Source organism: Budorcas taxicolor, chromosome 19 (genome assembly GCF_023091745.1).
Source record: "Budorcas taxicolor isolate Tak-1 chromosome 19, Takin1.1, whole genome shotgun sequence".
Taxonomy (NCBI): domain Eukaryota; kingdom Metazoa; phylum Chordata; class Mammalia; order Artiodactyla; family Bovidae; genus Budorcas; species Budorcas taxicolor.
Window position 1 is genome coordinate 12,104,863 of NC_068928.1, and position 23,014 is coordinate 12,127,876.

The 23,014-nt window shown below is 36.0% G+C and overlaps 1 protein-coding gene across 8 annotated transcripts in view; it reads right to left on the bottom strand.

Moving 5' to 3' along the window:
• The window catches only part of BCAS3 (BCAS3 microtubule associated cell migration factor), a 586,221-nt gene that overhangs the window by 505,460 nt on the left and 57,747 nt on the right, over positions 1-23,014 (bottom strand). For all 8 annotated transcript variants that reach the window (XM_052658881.1, XM_052658882.1, XM_052658879.1 and 5 more), the window contains exon 6: positions 19,501-19,582. In XM_052658881.1, coding sequence (XP_052514841.1) covers positions 19,501-19,582 — 82 coding nt within the window. The remainder of the gene's footprint in view (positions 1-19,500; positions 19,583-23,014) is intronic.

The window sequence follows — 23,014 nt, forward strand, 5'->3', positions numbered from 1 at the left end:
TACCATATATCCTTGTAGCCTATTTTTAACTGAAATATTAGTTTCTGGTGTACAGCAAAGTGATTCAATTATACATGCATATGTATGTATGTATATGTATATGTGTGTATACACACACACACACACACACACACACACATTGTTGTTGTTCAATTGCTCAGTTATGTCCAACATTTGGTGATCCCATCTACAAATACTCTTTTACAAGATACTGAATATAGTTCCCTGTGCAATTCAGTAAGACCCTGTTATCTAATTTTTATACAGTGGTTTCTATCTCCTTGTAGCTTATTTTATACCTAATAGTTTATAACTCTTAGTTCCCTGACCCTATTTGCCCCTCTCCCCTCCCTTCTCTCCACTGGTAACTACTAGTTTGTTCTCTGAAAGTCCACTTCTTTTCTGTTACATTTACTAACGTACTGCATTTTTTAGATTCCACATATAGGTGATATCATACAATACTTCTGTATGACTTATTTTTCTGACTTAAATCACTAAGCATAAAACCCTCCAAATCCAACCATGCAAATGGCAAAATTTCATTGTGTGTGTATATGTGTATATACATCTTCCTTATCCATTCATCTATTGATGGACACTTAGATTGCTTCTATATCTTGGCTACTATAAACAGACTTTTATTTTCCGGTTCTCCAAAATCACTGCAGACAGTGACTGCAGCCATGAAAGTAAAACTCACTTGCTCCTTGGAAGAAAAACTATGACAAACCTAGACAGTGTATTAAAAAGCAGAGACATCAATTTGCCGGCAAAAGTCCATCTAGTCAAATCTATGGTTTTTCCAATAGTCATGTATGGATGTGAGAGTGGGGCCATAAAGGCTGAGCACCAAAGAATTGATGCTTTCGAACTATGGTGTTGGAGAAGATTCTTGAGAGTCCCTTGGACAGCAAGATCAAACCAGTCCATCCTAAAGGAAATCAGTCCTGAATATTCATTGGAAGGATTGAAGCTATAACTGAAGCTCCAATACTTCGGCCACCTGATGCAAAGAGCCAACTCACTGGAAAAGACCCTGATGCTGGGAATGACTGAGGGCAGGAGGAGAAGGGGATGACAGAGGATGAGATGGTTGGATGGCAACACCAACTCAATGGACATGAGTTTGAGCAAACTCTGGGAGATAGTAAAGGACAGGGAAGCCTGGTATGTTGCAGTCTACGGAGTCGCAAAGAATCGGACGCAACTGAACAACTGAACAACGATACTGTGAACAATAGGGTACATGTATCTTTCTGAATTAATGCTTCAGCTTTTTTTCTTTCTCGATATATACACAGGAGTGGAATTGTTGGATCATACAGTAGTTCTACTGTTAGTTTTTTGAAGGACCTCCGTACTATTTTCCATGCGGCCACAACAATGTACATTCCCACCATCGGGGTATAAGAGTTCCCCTTTCTCCACATTCTCACCAACATTTGTTATATGTGGCCTTTTGGTGACAGTCATTCTGAGAGGCATGAAGCTTTGATCTGCATATCTGACGATTAATAACGCTGAGTACCTTTTCATGCGTTTGCTGGCCATCTGTACAGCTTCTCTGGGAAACTGTCTATTTAGATCTTCTGCCCATTTTGTTAAATGAGTTGTTTTATTTGATGTTGAGCTGTATGAGCTGTTTCCATATTTTGGATATCAATCAGTCATATCACTGCATCTTCTCCCCTTCAGTAGATTGTCTTTCATTGCGTCAGTTGTTTCCTTTGCTATGCAAAAGACTTTAAGTTTAATTAGGTCCCATTTGTTTATTTCTGCTTTAATTTCTGTTACTTGAGAAGATAGATTTTAAAAAAATTTCTACAATTTATAGTTTCTGGTCATCTATTTAGCTCTTTGATCCATTTTGACCTTATTTTTGTATATGGTACATGAAAATGTTATAATTTCACTCTGAACATGTAGCTGTCCAGTTTTCCCAGAGCCACTTATTGAAGAGATTGTCTCTACTTCATTGTATATACTTACCTCCTACATCATATATTAATTGACTAAAACTACATGGGTTTATTTCTGGGCTCCTTATTCTGTTCCCTTGATTCATGTCTGTTTTTCTGCCACTACCACATTGTTTAGATTACTGAAGCTTTGCAGTATAGTCTGAAGTCTGCAAATGTGATACCTCCAGCTCCATTCTTTCTCAAGATTCTTTTGGTTATTCGAGGTCTTTTGTGTTTCCATATAAATTTTAAAATTATATGTCCTAGTTCTGACATTTTCACAAGGAGGGCACTGAATCTATAGATTGGTCTGAGGAGCACGGTCATTTAACAATTTTAATTCTTCCAATCTACAAACACAGTATAGCTTTCCACAGGACAGACTGACATCTAAATGCTATGATAAACATACTCCGTTTACACAAGAAGGTAAAAGAGAATGTGAACATGTTAAAAAAAAAGACATGGGAGAGCTCTCCATAAACAAGCATACAAACACACATACAACTCCTAAAAATGAAAAATGCAGTGTCTGAGATGAAAAATATACTAGGATAGATTAACAATATATTAGATACTGCAAAAAAAAAAAAAGATTAGTAAACATGAAGAGGCAGCAATAGGAAGTAACGAAAACACAAAAGGGGAAAAAAAACTGAAGAAATATACATACACACAGTTATAAGCAAGTAACTCTTAAAACTCAACAAGAAAATAAACAATCTGGGCTAAAGACCTGACAGATACCTCACCAAAGAGGACATATAGATGGCAAACAAGCGTATGAAAAGAAGTGTCCCATCACGTTATTAGGGGAAAAAAATTCAACAAAGAAATACCGTAACACAGGTAGCAAAACACTGACATCAATGCTCATGAGGATGTGGAGCAACAGAAACTCTAAATTCACAGAATATATGGGTATTTTCTACAGTTTCTGTTCAGTGTTTCTGTAAGCCTGAAATTGCTCTTAATAAAATGTATGACCAGAAACTGTAAAACTCCTAGAGGAAAACATACGCAAAACACTCTCTGACATAAATCACAGCAAGATCCTCTATGACCCACCTCCTAGAGTAATGGAAATAAAAGCAAAAATAAACAAATGGGACCTAATTAAACTTAAAAGCTCTTGCACAATGAAGGAAACTATAAGCAAGGTGAAAAGAAAGCCTTCAGAGTGGGAGAAAATAATAGCAAATGAAGCAGCTGACAAAGAATTAGTCTCAAAAATATACAAACAGCTCATGCATCTCAATACTAGAAAAATAAATGACCCAATCAAAATATAGGCCAAAGAACTAAACAGAGATTTCTCCAAAGAAGATATACAGATGGCTAACAAACGCATGAAAACATGCTCAAAATCACTCATTATCAGAGAAATGCAAATCAACAACACAATGAGGTACCATTTCACGCCAGTCAGAACAGCTGCTATCAAAATGTCTACAAACAATAAACACTGGAGAGGGTGTGGAGAAAAGGGAACCCTCTTACACTGTTGGTGGGAATGCAAATTAGTATGGCCACTATGGACAACAGTGTGGAGACTCCTTAAAAAACTGAAAACAGAACTGCCATACGACCCAGCAATCCCACTACTGGCTATACGCACGGAGGAAACCAGAATTAAAAGAGACAAGTATACCCCAATGTTCATCACAACACTGTTTACAATAGATAGGACATGGAAGCAACCTAGATATCCATCAGCAGACTAATGAATAAGAAAGTTGTAGTATATGTACACAATGGAATATTACTCAGCTATTAAAAAGAACACATCTGAATCACTTCTACTGAGATGGATGAAACTGGAGCCAATTGTACAGAGTGAAGTTAAGTCAGAAAGAAAAACACTAATACAGCATCAGTTCAGTTCAGTCGCTCAGTCGTGTCTGACTCTCTGCAACCCCATAAATCGCAGCACGCCAGGCCTCCCTATCCATCACCAACTCCCGGAGTTCACTCAAACTCATGTCCATCGAGTCAGTGATGCCATCCAGCCATCTCATCCTCTGTCGTCCCCTTCTCCTCCTGCCCCTAATCCCTTCCAGCATCAGACTCTTTTCCAATAAGTCAACTCTTCACATGAGGTGGCCAAAGTACTGGAGTTTCAGCTTCAGCATCATTCCCTCCAAAGAAATCCCAGGGCTGATCTCCTTCAGAATGGACTGGTTGGATCTCCTTGCAGTCCAAGGGACTCTCAAGAGTCTTTTCCAACACCACAGTTCAAAACCATCAATTCGTCAGTGCTCAGCTTTCTTCACAGTCCAACTCTCACATCCATACATGACCACTGGAAAAACCATAGCCTTGACTAGACACACCTTAGTCGGCAAAGTAATGTCTCTGCTTTTGAATATGCTATCTAGGTTGGTCATAACTTTTCTGCCAAGGAGCAAGCGTCTTCTAATCTCATGGATGCAGTCACCATCTGCAGTGATTTTGGAGCCCAAAAAAATAAAGTCTGACACTGTTTCCACTGTTTCCCCATCTATTTCCCATGAAGTGATGGGACCAGATGCCATGATCTTCGTTTTCTGAATATTGAGCTTTAAGCCAACTTTTTCGCTCTCCTCTTTCACTTTCATCAAGAGGCTTTTCAGCTCCTCTTCACTTTCTGCCATAAGGGTGGTGTCATCTGCATATCTGAGGTTATTGATATTTCTCCCGGCAATCTTGATTCCAGCTTGTGCTTCTTCCAGCCCAGTGTTTCTCATGATGTACTCTGCATATAAGTTAAATAAGCAGGGTGACAATATACAGCCTTGACGTACTCCTTTTCCTATTTGGAACCAGTCTGTTGTTCCATGTCCAGTTCTAACTGTTGCTTCCTGACCTGCATACAGATTTCTCAAGAGGCAGGTCAGGTGGTCTGATATTCCCATCTCTTTCAGAATTTTCCAGTTTCTTGTGATCCACACAGTCAAAGGCTTTGGCATAGTCAACAAAGCAGAAATAGATGTTTTTCTGGAACTCTCTTGCTTCTTTGATGATCCAGCGGATATTGGCTATTTGATCTCTGGTTCCTCTGCCTTTTCTAAAACCAACTTGAACATCTGGGAGTTCACAGTTCACGTATTGCTGAAGCCTGGCTTGGAGAATTTTGAGCATTACTTTACTAGCGTGTGAGATGAGTGCAACTGTGCGGTAGTTTGAGCATTCTTTGGCATTGCCTTTCTTTGGGATTGGAATGAAAACTGACCTTTTCCAGTCCTGTGGCCACTGCTGAGTTTTCCAAATTTGCTGGCATATTGAGTGCAGCACTTTCACAGCATCATCTTTCAGGATTTGAAATAGCTCAACTGGAATTCCATCACCTCCACTAGCTTTGTTCGTAGTGATGCTTTCTAAGGCCCACTTGACTTCACATTCCAGGATGTCTGGCTCTAGGTGAGTGATCACACCATCGTGATTATCTGGGTTGTGAAGATGTTTTTTGTACAGTTCTTCTGTGTATTCTTGCCACCTCTTCTTAATATCTTTTGCTTCTGTTAGGTCCATAACATTTCTGTCCTTTATCGAGCCCATCTTTGCATGAAATATTCCCTTGGCATATTAAGACATATATATGGAATTTAGAAAGATGGTAACGATGACCCTATATGCAAGAGAGCAAAAGACACACAGATAAAAAGAACAGACTTTTGGACTCTGTGGGACAAGGTGAGGCTGGGATGACTTGAGAGAATAGCACTGAAACATGTATATTACTATATATGAAACAGATCACCAGGCCCAGTTCAATGCATGAAACAGGGTACTCAAAGCCAGTGCACTGGGACAACCCTGAGGGATGGGATGGGGAGAGAAGAGGGAGGGGGGTTTGGGACGAGGGGACATATGTACACCCATAGCTGATTCAGCTCAACGTATGGCAAAAACCACCACAATACTGTAAAGTAATTAGCTTCCAATTACAATTAATTATGGCGACCCCACAGACTATACAGTCCATGGAATTCTCCAGGCCAGAATGCTGGAGTAGGTAGCCTTTCCCTTCCCCAGGTGATCACCCCAACCCAGGGATCAAACCGAGGTCTCCTGCAATGCAGGCGGATTCTTTACCAACTGAGCTATCAGGGAAGCCCCAATTAAAAAAAAAAAAAAAAGTCTATTAAAACAAATATATCTATGCATTTTATTTCTTTAGAATTTCATACCCCAAATTCTTCACAAATTCACATTTTTGAGAAAGCACCATACTACTTTTCACAGTGGCTGCACTAGCAAAGCACATGGATTCCAAATTTTTCCAACTCCAGCCTCACAATACTTCATTTTGTTGGGGCTTTTTTCTTTTCTTTATTCTAGCCGTTATAATGGGTGTTACATAATGGATGTGAAGTGTTCCTTTTTGTGGTTTTTATTGGCATTTCCCTAATGATGATGCTTGGAGAAGGCAATGGCAACCCACTCCAGTACTCTTGCCTGGAAAATCCCATGGACAGAGGAGCCTGATAGGCTGCAGTCCATGGGGTCGCAAAGAATCAGACACGACTGAGCAAATTCACTTTCACTTCTCACTTTCATGCATTGGAGAAGGAAATAGCAACCCACTCCAGTGTTCTTGCCTGGAGAATCCCAGGGACGGTGGAGCCTGATGGGCTGCCGTCTGTGGGGTCGCACAGAGTCAGACACGACTGAAGCGACTTACCAGCAGCAGCAGCAGCAGCAATGATGATGCTGGGCATCGTGTGCTTATAAGCCTTTTGTATATCTTCTTTGGAGAAACGTCTATTCAAAATCCTTGCTCATTTTTCAATCAAAATGGGTTTGTTTGCTATTGTTAAGTGTTTCCAATTTTTTATAATACAAGAAATGGTATAATATTACCTGAAGGTAGGTTGTGATGAATTAAAAATAAATACTATAAATCATAAAGAAGCATTAAAAAACAAAACAAGACAAGAAAAACATATTTAAGATATACAACACAGGAGATAAAATGGAATTATTTTATGACTTAAATCCCATAATACACACATTAAACAAAATGGTCTAAAACACAATGATAATCAGGATACAACATCGGATAAAAAAGCAACACTCAATTTCATGCTGCCTACAAGAAATGCATTTCAGGTATAAAGAAAATCAAAAGTTAAAAGTAAAACGACCATAAGAGATATACCATGACAAAACTACTCAAAAGAAAGGAGGAGTGTTTCAGAGCAAGAAATATTACCAGGGACTTCACTAAAAACATCAGTACAGCTCATGCCCGACTCATGTCGCTCAGTCATGTCCGACTCTTTGTGACCCTGTGAATTGCAGCACACCAGGCCTCCCTGTCCATCACCAACTCCCAGAGTTCACCCAAACTCATGTCCATTGAGTCAATGATGCCATCCAGCCATTTCATCGTCTGTCGTCCCCTTCTCCTCCTGCCCCCAATCCCTCCCAGCATCAGACTCTTTTCCAGTGAGTCAACTCTTCCCATGAGGTGGCCAAAGTACTGGAGTTTCAGCTTTAGCATCATTCCTTCCAAAGAAATCCCAGGGCTGATCTCCTTCAGAATGGACTTGTTGGACCTCCTTGCAGTCCAAGGGACTCTCAAGAGTCTTCTCCAACACCACAGTTCAAACCCATCAATTCTTCAGCACTCAGCTTTCTGCACAGTCCAACTTTCACATCCATGCATGACCACAGGAAAAACCGTGGCCTTGACTAGACACACCTTAGTCGGCAAAGTAACGTCTCTGCCTTTGAATATGCAATCTAGGTTGGTCGTAACTTTTCTTCCAAGGAGTAAGCGTCTTCTAATCTCATTGCTGCAATCACCATCTGCAGTGATTTTGGAGCCCCAAAAAATAAAGTCTGACACTGTTTCCACTGTTTCCCCATCTATTTCCCATGAAGTGATGGGACCAGATGCCATGATCTTCGTTTTCTGAATATTGAGCTTTAAGCCAACTTTTTCACTCTCCACTTTCACTTTCATCAAGAGGCTTTTTAGCTCCTCTTCACTTTCTGCCATAAGGGTGGTGTCATCTGCATATCTGAAGTTATTGATATTTCTCCTGGCAATCTTGATTCCAGCTTGTGTTTCTTCCAGCCCAGCGTTTCTCATGATGAACTCTGCACAGAAGTTAAATAAGCAGGGTGACAATATACAGCCTTGACGTACTCCTTTTCCTATTTGGAACCAGTCTGTTGTTCCATGTCCAGTTCTAACTATTGCTTCCTGACCTGCATATAGGTTTCTCAAGAGGCAGGTCAGGTGGTCTGGTATTCCCATCTCTTTCAGAATTTTCCACAGTTTCTTGTGATCCACACAGTCAAAGGCTTTGGCATAGTCAATAAAGCAGAAATAGATGTTTTTCTGGAACTCTCTTGCTTCTTCCATGATCCAGCAGATGTTGGCAATTTGATCTCTGGTTCCTCTGCCTTTTCTAAAACCAGCTTGAACATCTGGAAGTTCACGGTTTATGTATTGCTGAAGCCTGGCTTGGAGAATTTTGAGCATTACTTTGCTAGCATGTGAGATGAGTGCAATTGTGCGGTAGTTTGAGCATTCTTTGGCATTGCCTTTCTTTGGGATTGGAATGAAAACTGACCTTTTCCAGTTCTGTGGCCACTGCTGAGTTTTCCAAACATGTCTATACATAAAGAAGACTTTACTATCCTAAATGTTTTGTTCTCAATAACAGAATGGCAAAACACATAAAGCAAAAACTCATAAAATTACGAGAATTCATTAACAGTGGAAGATTTCAACAACTAACTCCTATAACTGACAGGATAAGCAGAAAGACAATATGTAAGGATACAGAAGAAAGGAACAAGACAGAAAATATTCTGGGACATAAAACGTTATCTCAGAACACTTAAAAGGACTAGAATCACATCAACTATGCCTTCTAATAACAATGGGATTGAATTAGAAATTAATAATACAAAGGTTCCAGGAAAATCTCTCAAAATTTAAAAAGAAAACAATATCCTTCTAGATAATTCATGGTTCAAGGATAAAAATAACAAGGAAACCTAGGGAAAAAAACTGAATGAAAAAAGAAACACCAAAATCACAACCTGTAAAACACACACACACACACACACACACACACACACACACAAACACACACATAAAATTCAGCAAAAGGTAAACAAAAATGAATTAAAATTGAAAGGTAAATACTTCTGAAAAACCTGTATTCTGAGAGAATGTTGATAATGGGGGAGAACAAGTATGTACAGAGTCAGGAGGGTATAAGAGAAATATATGTACTTTCTGCTCAATTTTGTTATGAACCTAAAGCTGCTCTAAAATGTAAAGTCTTTCTTTTTCAAAGCCCATTAGGGTAAGTCACATGAAGGAACACATCTTTGTACATATTTTATATACATACACACACACATATCTAAAGGAGGGATTCTATCTAGAATATATATATAGGACTCTTACACCTCAATAATAAAAACACCATTAAAAATGGGTAAAAGATTTGGAGAAACAATTTTATAAAAACAATAAAAAGGCAAATAATCACAAGAAAAGATGATTAGTCATTACGAAAACTGGAACATTGCCAGTGGGAATGAAAATCAAAATAGCCACTTTGGAATTCCAATTTAGCACTTTCTTACAAAGTTAAATTGACACTTACTATGTATGTGCTAAGTCACTAAGCACACACAGCCTTTTATAGCTGTGCTTTTTTAATTAGCATAATGTTTTCAAGGTTCATCAGGTTATAGTAGTTATCAGAACTTCAATTATTTATGACCAAATAATATTTCATTATAATCACATTCTATTTATAAACTGACAGACATCTGGATTGTTTCTACTTTTGGGCTAATGTGAATAATGCTGCTATAAATACTCATATACAAGCTTTTGTATAGATATATGTTTTCATTTTTACTGGCTATACACCTAGGTGTGGAATTGCTGGGTCATATGACAACTCTGTATTTAACTTTTTAATAACTGTCAAGCTATTTTCCAGTAGCTATACTATCTTACATTCTCAGAAGCCATGTATGAGAGTTTCAAATAGCCCGCATCCCACCAACATCAATTATTATCTCTCTTTTGGATATAGCCATTTTAGTGGGTGTGACGTGGAAAGGGGGACTTCTTACAGTGATAAAAGGCTTTGTGTTTTGATAGTTACAGAACAATATCCACCTGGCAAAACTCATCAAATTTTCTACTTAAAATTGATGAGTTTCATGGCGTGAAAGTTATTTCTCAATAAAGATAAATCCTTTAAAAGACTTACTTTAAAATATCTATTATTTATAAAATTATGAGTTTTCGTTTTCACACCTAGGAATGTATAGGGATAAATAAACAATTTCCAAGACCATAATTTGTCCAATTCACTAAGACACCTACAATCTTCTTTATAGCTCTACAGTTTAAAAAAAAAAAAAGGCATTTAAACTGTACTGATAAGGATCAGCATCTCCATTACAAGTCTGTTTATTTGGGTCAGAATCATTAAGCTCACATGTAATTTAGTTGCTTCATGTTACACCTTTGTTTTTATCTGATTTGAGATATCCGTCACTAACCCTTCTGATGTACTTTTAATAGTTTATACCAAGTCCTATAAAGGGAACCAACATTTCTTTTAAAGGGCTGATTTAACTTAGAGTGAACGTATCTTGAATAGATTACAGCTGTCTTTGTGATATACTTCATCCCAACAGCTTAAAATTTTCAATGTACTTAATGTAGGAAAATAGATTACCTATATATGGGTCCCAATATTGACTATCTTCATTGCTCTTCACTGTTAGACTAAAAACCAAAGACTTCAAATATAATGAAGACACAATTGAAGATACCTTAGAGCTTCAAGTGTGAATGAAAATACAGAAAAACAGAGCTACTTTTACAAATTTCAATGAATACAAAATTGTTTGATTTCTGCTATCAGAGTCATAGCCTAGAAACACCTGGACTTGTTAAAATTATTTTCCTGTAATAAAGGAAAAATCATATAATGGAAGACAATGAGGCCTAAATGGTTAAGGGTGAGCTTGAAACTTCAAATTCCAACTGGATCACTTAACAGCTATGTATCTTGATGCTAGTCACCTACCTCTTTGAGTTTAGTTTCCTCACCTATAAAAGAGGGTAATGGTATTCACCTTGCAAAATAGTGGTAAGGTGGTGATAATGTTTATAATCAACCTAGAATTTTATCTGAAGAGTATCAAAGCAATATTATACATTTGATTTTTCCATTTACTTCCTCTCTTTTCTCTTTAGTATACTTCCTACTCACTATAGCCCTCATAGGAAAAGTCCCAAACTATACGGATCAAATATTTAGGTATGAACTGAGAATAAATACTCTTAGATCAGTTTATCTAACTCAATACCACAGCATCACCAAAATCTAAAAGGATTTTTAAACTAAAAAAGCAGTATTTCTAAAACAAACATTCTCCTTTAAAAACACTGTTTCTCTGGCCAAAAACATTTAAAAAAATTTAAAGTGAACAGAACATATGTTCCCAAGTTAGAATTCACCTAAATCACAGGGTTCACAAAATTTTGTAAAAATTTAAATGATCCCAAGTGACAAAGGCCCCAGTGATAAGGACTAGGTGTTACGAAAAAAAAAAATACACAAAGCAAACTGAGAAGTAATTAGAGCAGAAAACATTAGGGAAGCCCTAAATCTCATAGTTTGGCCATTTAAAATGTCGATAAGCCTGTTTCCTCTTTGCAAAATACTGGTGATGACTGTAAGCAAATGTCAGTTGGCCTACTTTCAGAAAGGCACTAGTGTTTTGGATGAACAGACTGTGAGTGTGTGTGTTTTTACAGGGTTTACTTGTTGAACCATAGTTATTAGAGTTTTACAGAAAAAAAAAATTATGACAAACCCTTCTGGAAAAGTTAATCAGAATTTCTGAATTCATATAACTAAACAAATCAAACAGCTCTTCCTTGATTGTGACAAAACTTGTTTGAAAAGGATGAAACACGTAGTTAGCACATTGAGAAAATAATGAAATTCAACACATACAAAGTACAACCTATTCAAAAATTTGCAAAGAAAAAAGGAAATAAGAAAAAGTTTAACAATTCTAAAGGTGTTCTGCTCATATCTGTTTCTAGAAAATAACTTCAGCCATTCATATCATGAAACAGCAGCAACAATTAGTGTTTTTGACTGCATGGGTGGGCTGTTTACAATATTATAAGCTTCAAAAAAATACTAGGCATTTACACTCCAGTAGGGAAAAATAGGTTGGACCTTGCGGTTTTTTTTTAAAACCTTTTAATATTTTAGGATGTGAACTGTGAATTCCAGGCATAGCAGAACAAAAAAATAATAGTAAATTTCCAGCAGTAAGTAATAATAAAATAACCTAAAAGGAATAAGCCAAGTTGTCTACCCAGTGTTTTAGATGAGAAACAGGATTTTGGCTCATAGACACTTGAGGAAACTGTATCTCTACAGTTCGTCTGCTCTCAGAGTAAAAGCCCTAGTTTATAAGAATTTGCTCTAAAACAAGAAAATTCAGACACTCAGTATATTAGACTCCTAAGGATAATAAATAAGGTTCAATCTGGATTTCTAAAAAAATCTGGTTCAGGTGAGAAGCCAAAATGGTCATCCACTCCATAAGCAATAAGCAAACGGCGTAAGCACCTGGCTAATATAATTCCTGACAGAATTACAAGCTCTGTTAGAGTCAAAAATGGTGCTATCCATTTGGTCAGTGATAAATGATTTTAAAAAATACATTATACCAAAGTAGAGTTTTAGTTTTTCTTTGGCAAAATACTGCATAAATCCATTTGGTGGGTACCACCTGTAGATATTCCACATATTACACAACGCACTGCAGAGAATGCAATGATTAAAAACAACTATACCTGTGGTTCCAAAGGAAGATATAACAAAGGAGAAATTTCCCCAAAAAAGCTATGAAAATCAGAGGTTGGCAAAAAAAACATTCAAGAAGATATAATAGAAAAACTTCAACTTTCAAAGAGAGTCATGATTTAAAATTAGATATGGTAAAGATATGCAAAGATTTTCTTTGTATGAAACTAAAGACACATAAAAAACTGATAAACATCACAAGTAACAGGATAACTTGCAAACTATATAGGATGTCCTATACAGTCCTTGAAATTCTTCAAGCTAGGAGTCAACAGTACATGAACCAAGAACTTCCAGGTGTACAAGCTGGATTTAGAAAAGGGACAGGGCCCAGAAATCAAATTGCCAACATCCACTGCATCACAGAAAAAGCACGAGAATGCCCAAAAAAAAACATCTACTTTTGCTTCACTGACTATGCTAAAGCCTTTGACTGTGCGGATCACGACAAACTGTGGAAAATTCTTACAGACCAACTTACCTGTCTCCTGAGAAACCTGTATGCAGGTCAAGAAGCAACAGTTAGAACTGGACATGGAACAACAGGTTCAAAATTGGGAAAGGAGGAAATCAAGGCTGTATACTATCACCCTGCTTACTTAACTTATGTGCAGAGTACGTCATGAGAAATGGCAGGCTGGATGAAGCACAAGGTGGAATCAAGACTGCCAGGAAAAATATCAACAATCATAGATATGCAGATGATACCACTCTAACAGCAGAAAGTGAAGAGGAACTAAAGAGCTTCTTGATGAGGTGAAAGAGGAGAGTGAAAAAGCTGGCTTAAAACTCAACATTCTAAAACAAAGATCACGGCATCTGCTCCCATTACTTCATGGCAAATAGATGGGGAAACAATGGAAACCATGAGAGATTTTATTTTCTTGGGCTCCAATACCATTGTGGACAGTGACTGCAGCCATGGAATTAAAAGATGCTTGCACCTTGGAAGAAAAGTTATGACAAAACTAGACACCATATTAAAAAGCAGAGACATCACTTTGCCGACAAAGGTCTGCATACTCGAATCTACAGTTTTTCCAGTAGTCATGTACAGATGTGAGAGCTGGACCATAAAGAAGGCTCGGCAGCAAAGAATTAATGCTTTTGAACTGTGGTGTTGGAGAAGACTCTTGAGAGTCCCTTGGACTTCAAGGAGATCAAACCAGTCCATCCTAAAGGAAATCAGTCCTCAATATTCATTGGAAGGACTGATGCTGAAGCTGAAGCTCCAATACTTTGGCCACCTGATGCAAAGAACGGACTCACTGGGAAAGACTGAAGGCAAGAGGAGAAGGGGACAACAGAGGATGAGATGGCTGGATGGCATCACTGACTCGATGGACATGAGTTTGAGCAAGTTCCGGGAGTTGGTGATGAACAAGGAAGCCTGGCGTGCTACAGTCCGTGGGGTCGCAAAGAGCTGGACATGACTGAGTGACAGAAGTGACTGATAATGAAGCTGAAGCTCCAATATTTTGACCGTGTGATGCCAAGAGCCGACTCACTGGAAAGACCCTGATGCTGGGAAAGACTGAGGACAAGAAGAGAAGAGGGTGACAGAGGGTGAGATGGCTAGATGGCATCATCAACTCAGTGGACATGAGTCTGAGCAAACTCTTGGAGATAGTGAAACTCAGGGAAGTCTGGTGTGCTGCAATTCACGGGGTGGCAAAGAGTCAGACACAACTTAGTGACTGAACAACAATACAGGACATCTACAGACACATATACATAATAATATATCACTAATAATCTGGTAAAGAGTTGAAATCAGTAGTACAAACAAGCATGGTATTATTAGAATAAACAGCAAAAATATGATGACTATCCACCCTCCCTAGCATTCAAAAGAAAAATTTGCCAAAAATAGGATTTTCCCCCACCACATAGGCATAAGAACCAATAAAGCACAGAACTGGGAAAAGGGAATTCACACATATAAATGACAGCATACTTTCTTTGAGAAGCAATTTTATAGTATCTGTCAAATTTTTACATGAATACATTCTTTTACCTAGTAATTATCCTTCTAGGAGTTATCCTAAAAATAATTCCTTGTATACTTTTAAACTTTATATACTTATATATAAACTTGTATACTTTTAAAACTTTCAAAAGATATATATATATATATATATATATATATATATATATATACACACACAAGTATATAACAATGTAACACATTACGGGGCAAAGGTTTAAAATTAATATAAATGTTCATACAATGAAATAACATAATTTTTGGCAATGCTGAAAGAACTTCTGAAATGGAAAGATGTTCACAATATAAACTGTTCTACATACACAAACATCCAAAAGCAAATACATATAGTACATGTAAAGAACTTGAATCAAGTACTGTATATAATACAAGTTAGTTTCAAGAATGTATGAATAGCTCAAGGGTGAAAAAAAAAAACAGGAAATGCATACTGTAAGCTGTCAATACACACTCAGTATCTGAGTGAGGAAATTAAAGAAGTAAAGTAAAGAGGCAACTAGGTTTATCACTAATAACATAGAATCACATGAATTTTCACTTTCTACATTTCAGCATTCCTTGATTCTTATAATGAATATTTTAAGTGGTTAGAATTAATTGTATGGTCTTTAAATTAAAAAATTTAAAACATTTAAGACAAATGTGGCCTCTGATACCACTCCTTGGAAATAATCATTATTAGCACAATATCCATAGCTATCTAAAATTTTTAACTTACACATTAAATTACATATATTGCTATACTTTATTTCACAAGTCAGGTACTGATTTACTTAAAACCACTGGAGTCATTGAGAGTAGTAAGAACTGACTCGATATTAATTTCTAAAAAGGACGGATTTGAAAGATAATAAATAACAGCTTTTATTTGACATGAAAATACCAATTGATTGGTCAGAGCTTCCTGGAAGAGTGCACTGATAAAAATTCTAAAGCAGGTGTAGGTTCATTAAGAAAGTAATCAATTATTATTAGTGACCATGAAAAAATAGGGAAGCACAAACTGTGCTGATATGAGTAAATGCCAATTAAATATAATAATGACCTTTGTGGGGTAAAAGTACATCCAAATCTTTAAGTTTTTCACTTTTGTTAGGAAACAGACCTTGTACAGGAACACCTACAGAAAGGGCACTTGCTTTTCTTCTAGATAATAACTTTCAAAAGATTATATCATGTAGGAACATTCAAATATATATTAACACCTTGTATCAAGTACTCTGTTAGGTACTAAAGATTTGAAAACAGCCTACAAACCTACAAGTAAGAGGCAATGAGCAAATAAAATAAACAAAACAGTAAATCCTAGGGGAACACATACTACTGACGCTGAATAACGTCCTAACTCAAAAGAAGCTGAATAACGTCCTAACTCAAGAGGAGTTAGGACATGTGTGTTCTAGAAGAGGAAGTAGAAAATGAGAGACCTGACAGAAAGAAGAGGGATCATCCTAGGAAATGGAAGCTCAATAAAACTATCACAAAGGAGTGTTGCTGCGGAGAGGAAGGTGGAGATAGGGAACACTGGTGATGGCCAAAGATAATGCTGGAAAAACACACTGTAAGGGAATCAGTTCACCAAAGACCTAACGATTCTGCTGTGCAACAGTTCTTATTGATTTCTTAATTCTAACCATTTGGAGATTTCTTTTTATTTTCTACATACACATTCAAATTATCTATGAAGAAAGATGATTTTATAACTTTCATTCTAATATTTACATCTTTTCTTTTTCTTATCTTATTGTAATGGCAAGGACTTGAGTTCAACAGTAAAGAGAAGTTCAATGGTAAATCCATCCCAAATTCAAAAGGAAATATTTAATATATCATTATTGATTATAATATTAACAGTAGATTTTTTATAGACTTTCTTTAGCATACTGATGTTTCTTTCTATTCCTAATTTGCTCAAAGTTTTTAAAATCATAAATAGGTATTAAATTTTGCTAAAGGTTTTTTCCATTTCTATTGAAATGATTATTTGTGTTTCTTCTTCTTTCTACTAATATGGCGAATTACACTGATTGATTCTCAAATGTTAACCAACCTTGTATACCTGGAATATCTTTTACTTGGTCCTGACATATAATTCTTTCTATGTATCACTGGGTTCTGTTTGATAATACTTACATGCAAATTACATCAAGAAAGAGAAAGGGAAAGAGGGAGAAAGGACAGAGGGAGAAAAAAGAAAAGAAAGACAAAGGAAGGGAGAGAGAGGTAGAAGCAAGGGGAGGGAAAGAAGGAGAGAGGAAAAAAGAGGAAGGGGAGGGAGGGATGTGTTGGGTATGAGAAGGTAAAGTTAAGAAAAAAAGGTAACAGCAAAGAATTACTCAAGAAGAGTTAACAAGCCACATTCAGACACTATCCCAAAGAGAACAGGGATGAAATTATTGTTTAATTGATCATCCTGGGGGTGTAACAGTCAAATACAAGTCCAGAGAGAACATGGAAAATTTAGGAAAGGAAATCATCAAAAAAGTAGTTTAAGGAACTTTCTCAAAACTATACTACTTGCATTTCTACACTGAAGAGGTCCAGAATAATATATGAACCAACAAAAAACACTGCAAAATTTCAGAACACTGAGAATAAAACCAACATTCTACTAGATCCCAGAGAAATAAACAAGCCATTTACAAAGAAAAAGGTATCAAAATGACTTAAGATTCTTCAACCATAACACTATATTAATACCTTCAAATTTCTGAAGTAACATTACTTACAAGTATTTCTTATCCAGCCAAATTAACAATGACGAATTAATTAAGAAAGAATAAAGACATCTTCAGACAAACAAGATCCACCACACATCCTTCTTCCAGAAACTAGTAAAGACTTATTCCACCAAAATGCGTGCAGAAGCAAAATGGGCAAAAGAGAGGAATTAGGCAGTCTATTTTCCATTACAAAATTTATCTGATCAGTTGCATGTATAGCTTTAATGAAAACAAATCTAAAAAATTAAATAATAAAATCAACACATGCATTTTGTGTAAGTCAGACATTTAGCTTTGTGAAATTACATCTTAAATATTAAAATTAAAATATTAAAAAGGTATATTATAGTGGATGGAGAAATTTTTCTTTTAATTAGACAAAGTAAATTAAACAAACTCAAATCCTAATAGCAATATTAACTTCTAAAGTTTTATGCTCTCCCATGAAGTATTTCTGCCCAAAGTAAAAAATTTGAGAAAAGTTGAACATTAATAATTGGCATAAATAGGGGAATTCCCTGGTGGCCAAGTGGTTAGGACGCCATGCTGCAACTGAAGGAGGCCTGGATACTATCCCTGATCATGGAACTAGATCCCACAAGCCACACCGTGCAACCAAAAAAATTTTTTAATAAATAGTAACTGGTTGATATAAAGAGAAGAACTTCATAAATGAAATGAAAGAAGAAAAATCTGCCCCTGTGAATTACATACAAAAGAAATGAAGACACAGCAGACAAGCAGACTCCTTTAGTAATAAGGTTCTTAATTCCAATCATCCAAAGAGAAAGCTGGCTATTCCAAAAACAATCTTCTTTGTCAAAACTTTCACCAAAACACAAATACAACAGAAAACAGTGTGTGTGTGAAGCAGAGACAGAGCTGATAACTGTACAATGCCACATTCTTCAGTAACAAGGGAAAACCTCCACATGACTGCAGGATATTGTTGACTTATTACTTCTGCCGTTACCATTTCAATTAAGCAAATTTAATAATTGAATTAATCTCTAATAATACTTAGGCACACAATAGTAAGTTTAAATTAACATCATTCTCACTAATTTAGAGAAGTAATTGTAAAAAGTGTGAGGAAGATTTCCAGCTTCTGTACAAACTTTAAAAATATAGCAGAATTTAAATATTTTAATATTTCCTTTTATAAGTATGCAAATGGTATTAAAATGATTGTTTTTAATGCACATGCAAAAACATTACTGAGTGAACACTAGCAAATTAAAGAGAAAATACAGTCTGTAGAAAGCTTAGATCATTAGAGTTGGGAGTTATTTAGGCTTCTGAACAACTGATATAATTTAACCATATATCTGATTTTTTTTTATAAAAAATGCCTATTTACATACAACATTAAGAAGTTTTCATTATTAAAGCAGAGATTCAAGGCCAAAAGTCCAAAGTTGTACCTCTGCCATCGCAATAAATACAGACAAGAGACTCGTCTACAATCCAGATAATGGTGAAAACCAAGCTCTCCAAGGCAGTAAGTAAAACTAAGAGCAAAGACACTGAGAACATCAGAGACTTGGGGAATACCCACAGCAGAAAGCTAAAGGAGCAATGTAACAAAAGCAGCACAGTCAGCGAGGGAGGGACCTAGGATGAGTGCGGCCACGAAAACCAAGAGAAGAGGCCTTCAAGGAAGAGCCAGCAGTCAGAGACTAAATGGAGATCAAAGAGGAGGAAGATAAATCAAAACCACAGCAGAAAGTGAATGGCCATATTGAATTGGTTAAGATTACCTATTTCCATCTCAACTGACAGAACTTAAGACTTTATCTTAGAGGGAGGAGGGGAAGGGGTATAGAAACTTGGAGGAAAACAGGCTTTAGTTATCATTCTTGCTGTCTGTTGTCCAAGACCAATAAAAGAGAAACCTCTTTCTGAATGATTTGTTTCTTCTTAAGGGCTACACTCACCAAACTGTGGAGCAGGCAAGATTCTAGCCGCTCGAATTGGGCCATGTCGAACAGAAAAAAGCTCCTGTGCTTCCCCACTGATCTGCAGGAGGAGACAGAAAAAATACAGGAAATGAAAACACAGGTCAGAACATTATTATACAAAAACATGATCTCCTAAATTTTTACCATGATTTTTGGTCTCAAATGTAATATACACACATACACAGATACTAACAGTGACCATACACATTAGGCATATTGATATGTTAAAGTATCATAAATATTTTTAGAAAATGTTAAGAGCATGCATTTCTTATGAATAGGAAAATAAAAGGTCTGTTTTGGAAGCCTATAATTTTTATCTTTAATAAACTACAAGTTTGTTAAAGTTTGTTCAGTTCCTACATGACTGCCTTCCATTTTAGAACAAAGCAGCTAGGATTTTTATTAGTATCCAGCTTTCTATGTATGAAAATAAATATTCTTAACATTCTCAAAAGCAGAACTTAAATGCTATAGTAACTTTCACAGATGTGCTACATATGAGAAAAAGCAAAACATGTTGCAAAGAACACTGAGGTGGAGGGTGAATGACCTGGGTGCCAGTTACAGTTCTCCAACCCTAGCTGTTAACCTCCTTGAGTAAATCATTTAACCTGTATAAACGTTTATTACTTATTTTCTTCTCTAAATACATTTTAGTAAATACTGTATACATTTAGGTGTACAACATGAAGATTTGACATACATATATTTGTATATATATATATTTCACCTTCTCAGAGTAACCTTCTGTATGTGATAAAAGCACCTGAAATCTAGTTATCTAGTTTTCTTTTCTTTCTTTTATGGCCATGTCGCATGACATGCAGGATCTCAGTTCCCTGACCAGGGATCGAACTCACATCCCCCTGCAGTGGAAGCACAGAGTCTTAACCACTGGATCACCAAGGAAGGCCAAGAAATCTATTTTTTCAGTATTCAATACAATATAACTAATTACCGTCATCATGCCTAAACATTAGGTCTCCTGACTTACTCAACTTATAAAACTGAACCTTTAGACTTTTTGACCAACATTTCCTCTACCTTCTCTAAGCCTATATTCTTTGCATTCATAAGCTGAGACAATAAAGATGCTAAACAAACTCAAAATGCTTTTAGTTTCAATATTCTATTCATTAAAAATGTATGCATCTTTAAATTTCATTTTTATTATACACTAAGATCAAACACTATATGAATCTCTGTTCATTTTAAGTCATTATCAAATTTGTTCCTCAAATATAAAGGGTATAATAGTCTATTAATCCAAAAGTAAAAGAGGTAGACTAATATATGTGTCAAGTGTGAAAACAATTGCTTTTCAAAATTACTAGTTCAAAAGGACAATCTGCTGCTAACTGAAATATTGCACAGATTAAATCATAATTAGTTAAGAAAGTCTTTGCAGAGTACTGTAAGTGGTTTTCTTAATTGTCAAGTGTTTGATGGAATACGTTATATCAGATCAAGAAAATGGCAAATACTATAAAACTCATTCTATAAACCCAAAAACTTACAACAGATGTAAAAATGGTAAACATTCCATAAAGTAAACACGCCGATGGTTATTTCTTTAAAAACAGGCCTGCCAAACAAGGAATTTAAAATATCAACACTTTATATATTACAAAAGGTCTATCAGTCTTCCAATATTAAACAATAAATCTGCAGCGCTGCCTTTTAGATCAACACTTTTTTTAGATCTTCAGCTTCTCTTCTACCTGAATTGAAGTGCTGCAAATTGTAAATAATTTTGTCTCTTATAAATGTTAAATTATCCTAATGCCCAAAGAGCCATCATATTCATTTATAATACACAAATAATTAAAATGTATTCATTGCCCACAGTGGCAAATCCCTCTATAAGCACTTGGGAAGCAGAAGCTATGAGGAATGCTAGGCTTTTCCCACTAACTATGCAACAACAGCACCACCTACCACCAATTAAACACACAAAAGCTACAAACTCAGGATAGCAAACTAAGTTTCAGTTCAGTTCAGTTCAGTCCGCTCAGTCGTGTCCGACTCTTTGCGACCCCATGAATCGCAGCACGCCAGGCCTCCCTGTCCATCACCAACTCCCAGAGTTTACCTCTCTACAAATTCCTCTGTAAACATTAAATTTCTAAATGAACTACGAAGGCCATTAGATAACTACAGCTTTTAAATCTACATTTTCTTCTTCTAGAACAGAATTTTAAATTTAGAAAAATCCTTAAAAGGTCATTTTGTCCAATCTCCCACCCCATCAAATAATCACACATTCCCTGAAATCTAAAAATTACCATCACCTCTTCGATTTTAAGAACACTTTAACAGAAAGGTATATCACTAATACAGTCCAATTACATTATAGGTACATTACTGGCTATCTCCAAAGCTGCCAAGCCATTTACTTTTCGAAAATAAATTGCCGTTTGACAATGGATAAATAATATTCTTCAATATACATACTATTTCCACCAAGAATGAAATGAAAAATAAACTGTAAAACAATACTGTAAATATTGCACTGAAGTTATAATTCAGAGTAATGAAAACCACTTCTCACAAATAAGGTTCATTATACCTATAACGAATCATAGTATTCTTAACACAAAATCCACTGCTCTGAAATATTATTTCCATATGCCACAAGTCTGGCATTTAGTTTTTGGTTCTATCAAATAAAGTTTAAAAAAAAAGTTTAAAAAAAAGTCTAAACATATTTACCTGAGCTGCTATACTAAATTATAATGAAGAATAAAGAATATAACAAACCTGTCTTGCCACATTCACAATATGATAAACGTTTGTTATCACTGGATTTAATACCCAAGAGCTTACTTTGATAAACAAAAACATTTTGAAATCTGAACATACCATGCTTTTGAACATAACAGCTTTTAAAACAAACCAAAATGCGTTATTCTATTCTAAGCTTTTACTCTAAATCCCTCTTTAAATGTACAGCAACAGGTTAAGAAAAAACATTAGGACTGATTACAAAAATACATCCCCATATTCATTACCCCATCCTTCTTACCCCTAAGTTAAGGTCCTAGAATCTTTCATTAAAACATCAGAGAAGGAAGTGGGGAAAGCACTATCACTATTCACAAAACAGTGATAGAAATTTATGAACATGTTAAAATCAAAATTGTTAGAAGCAGAATTCTAAAGTTTCCTGAGTCACGAATGTCAAGCATGACACTTGGAGGAGAGAACCATTCAAATAATATACGCAAATTCTACACTGGAATATAATTTCAGAATAGAAAAAGTGCTAATAATGTGGATACAGATAAGATGTGCATATTTTAGGGAGGACACAGAGAAAATGGATATGGTCTTACAGGCTCCACTTTGGCTGCCGTTTTCAATTACCTCTAATCATTTCATACAACATGTTCACTGGCAATATTGCTCTCAAATGAGTGTCAAATTGATTTTTTTAAGCCTTTCAAAGTGATTTTTAGGTTTCTTTAAAAAAAAAAAAACCTCATTG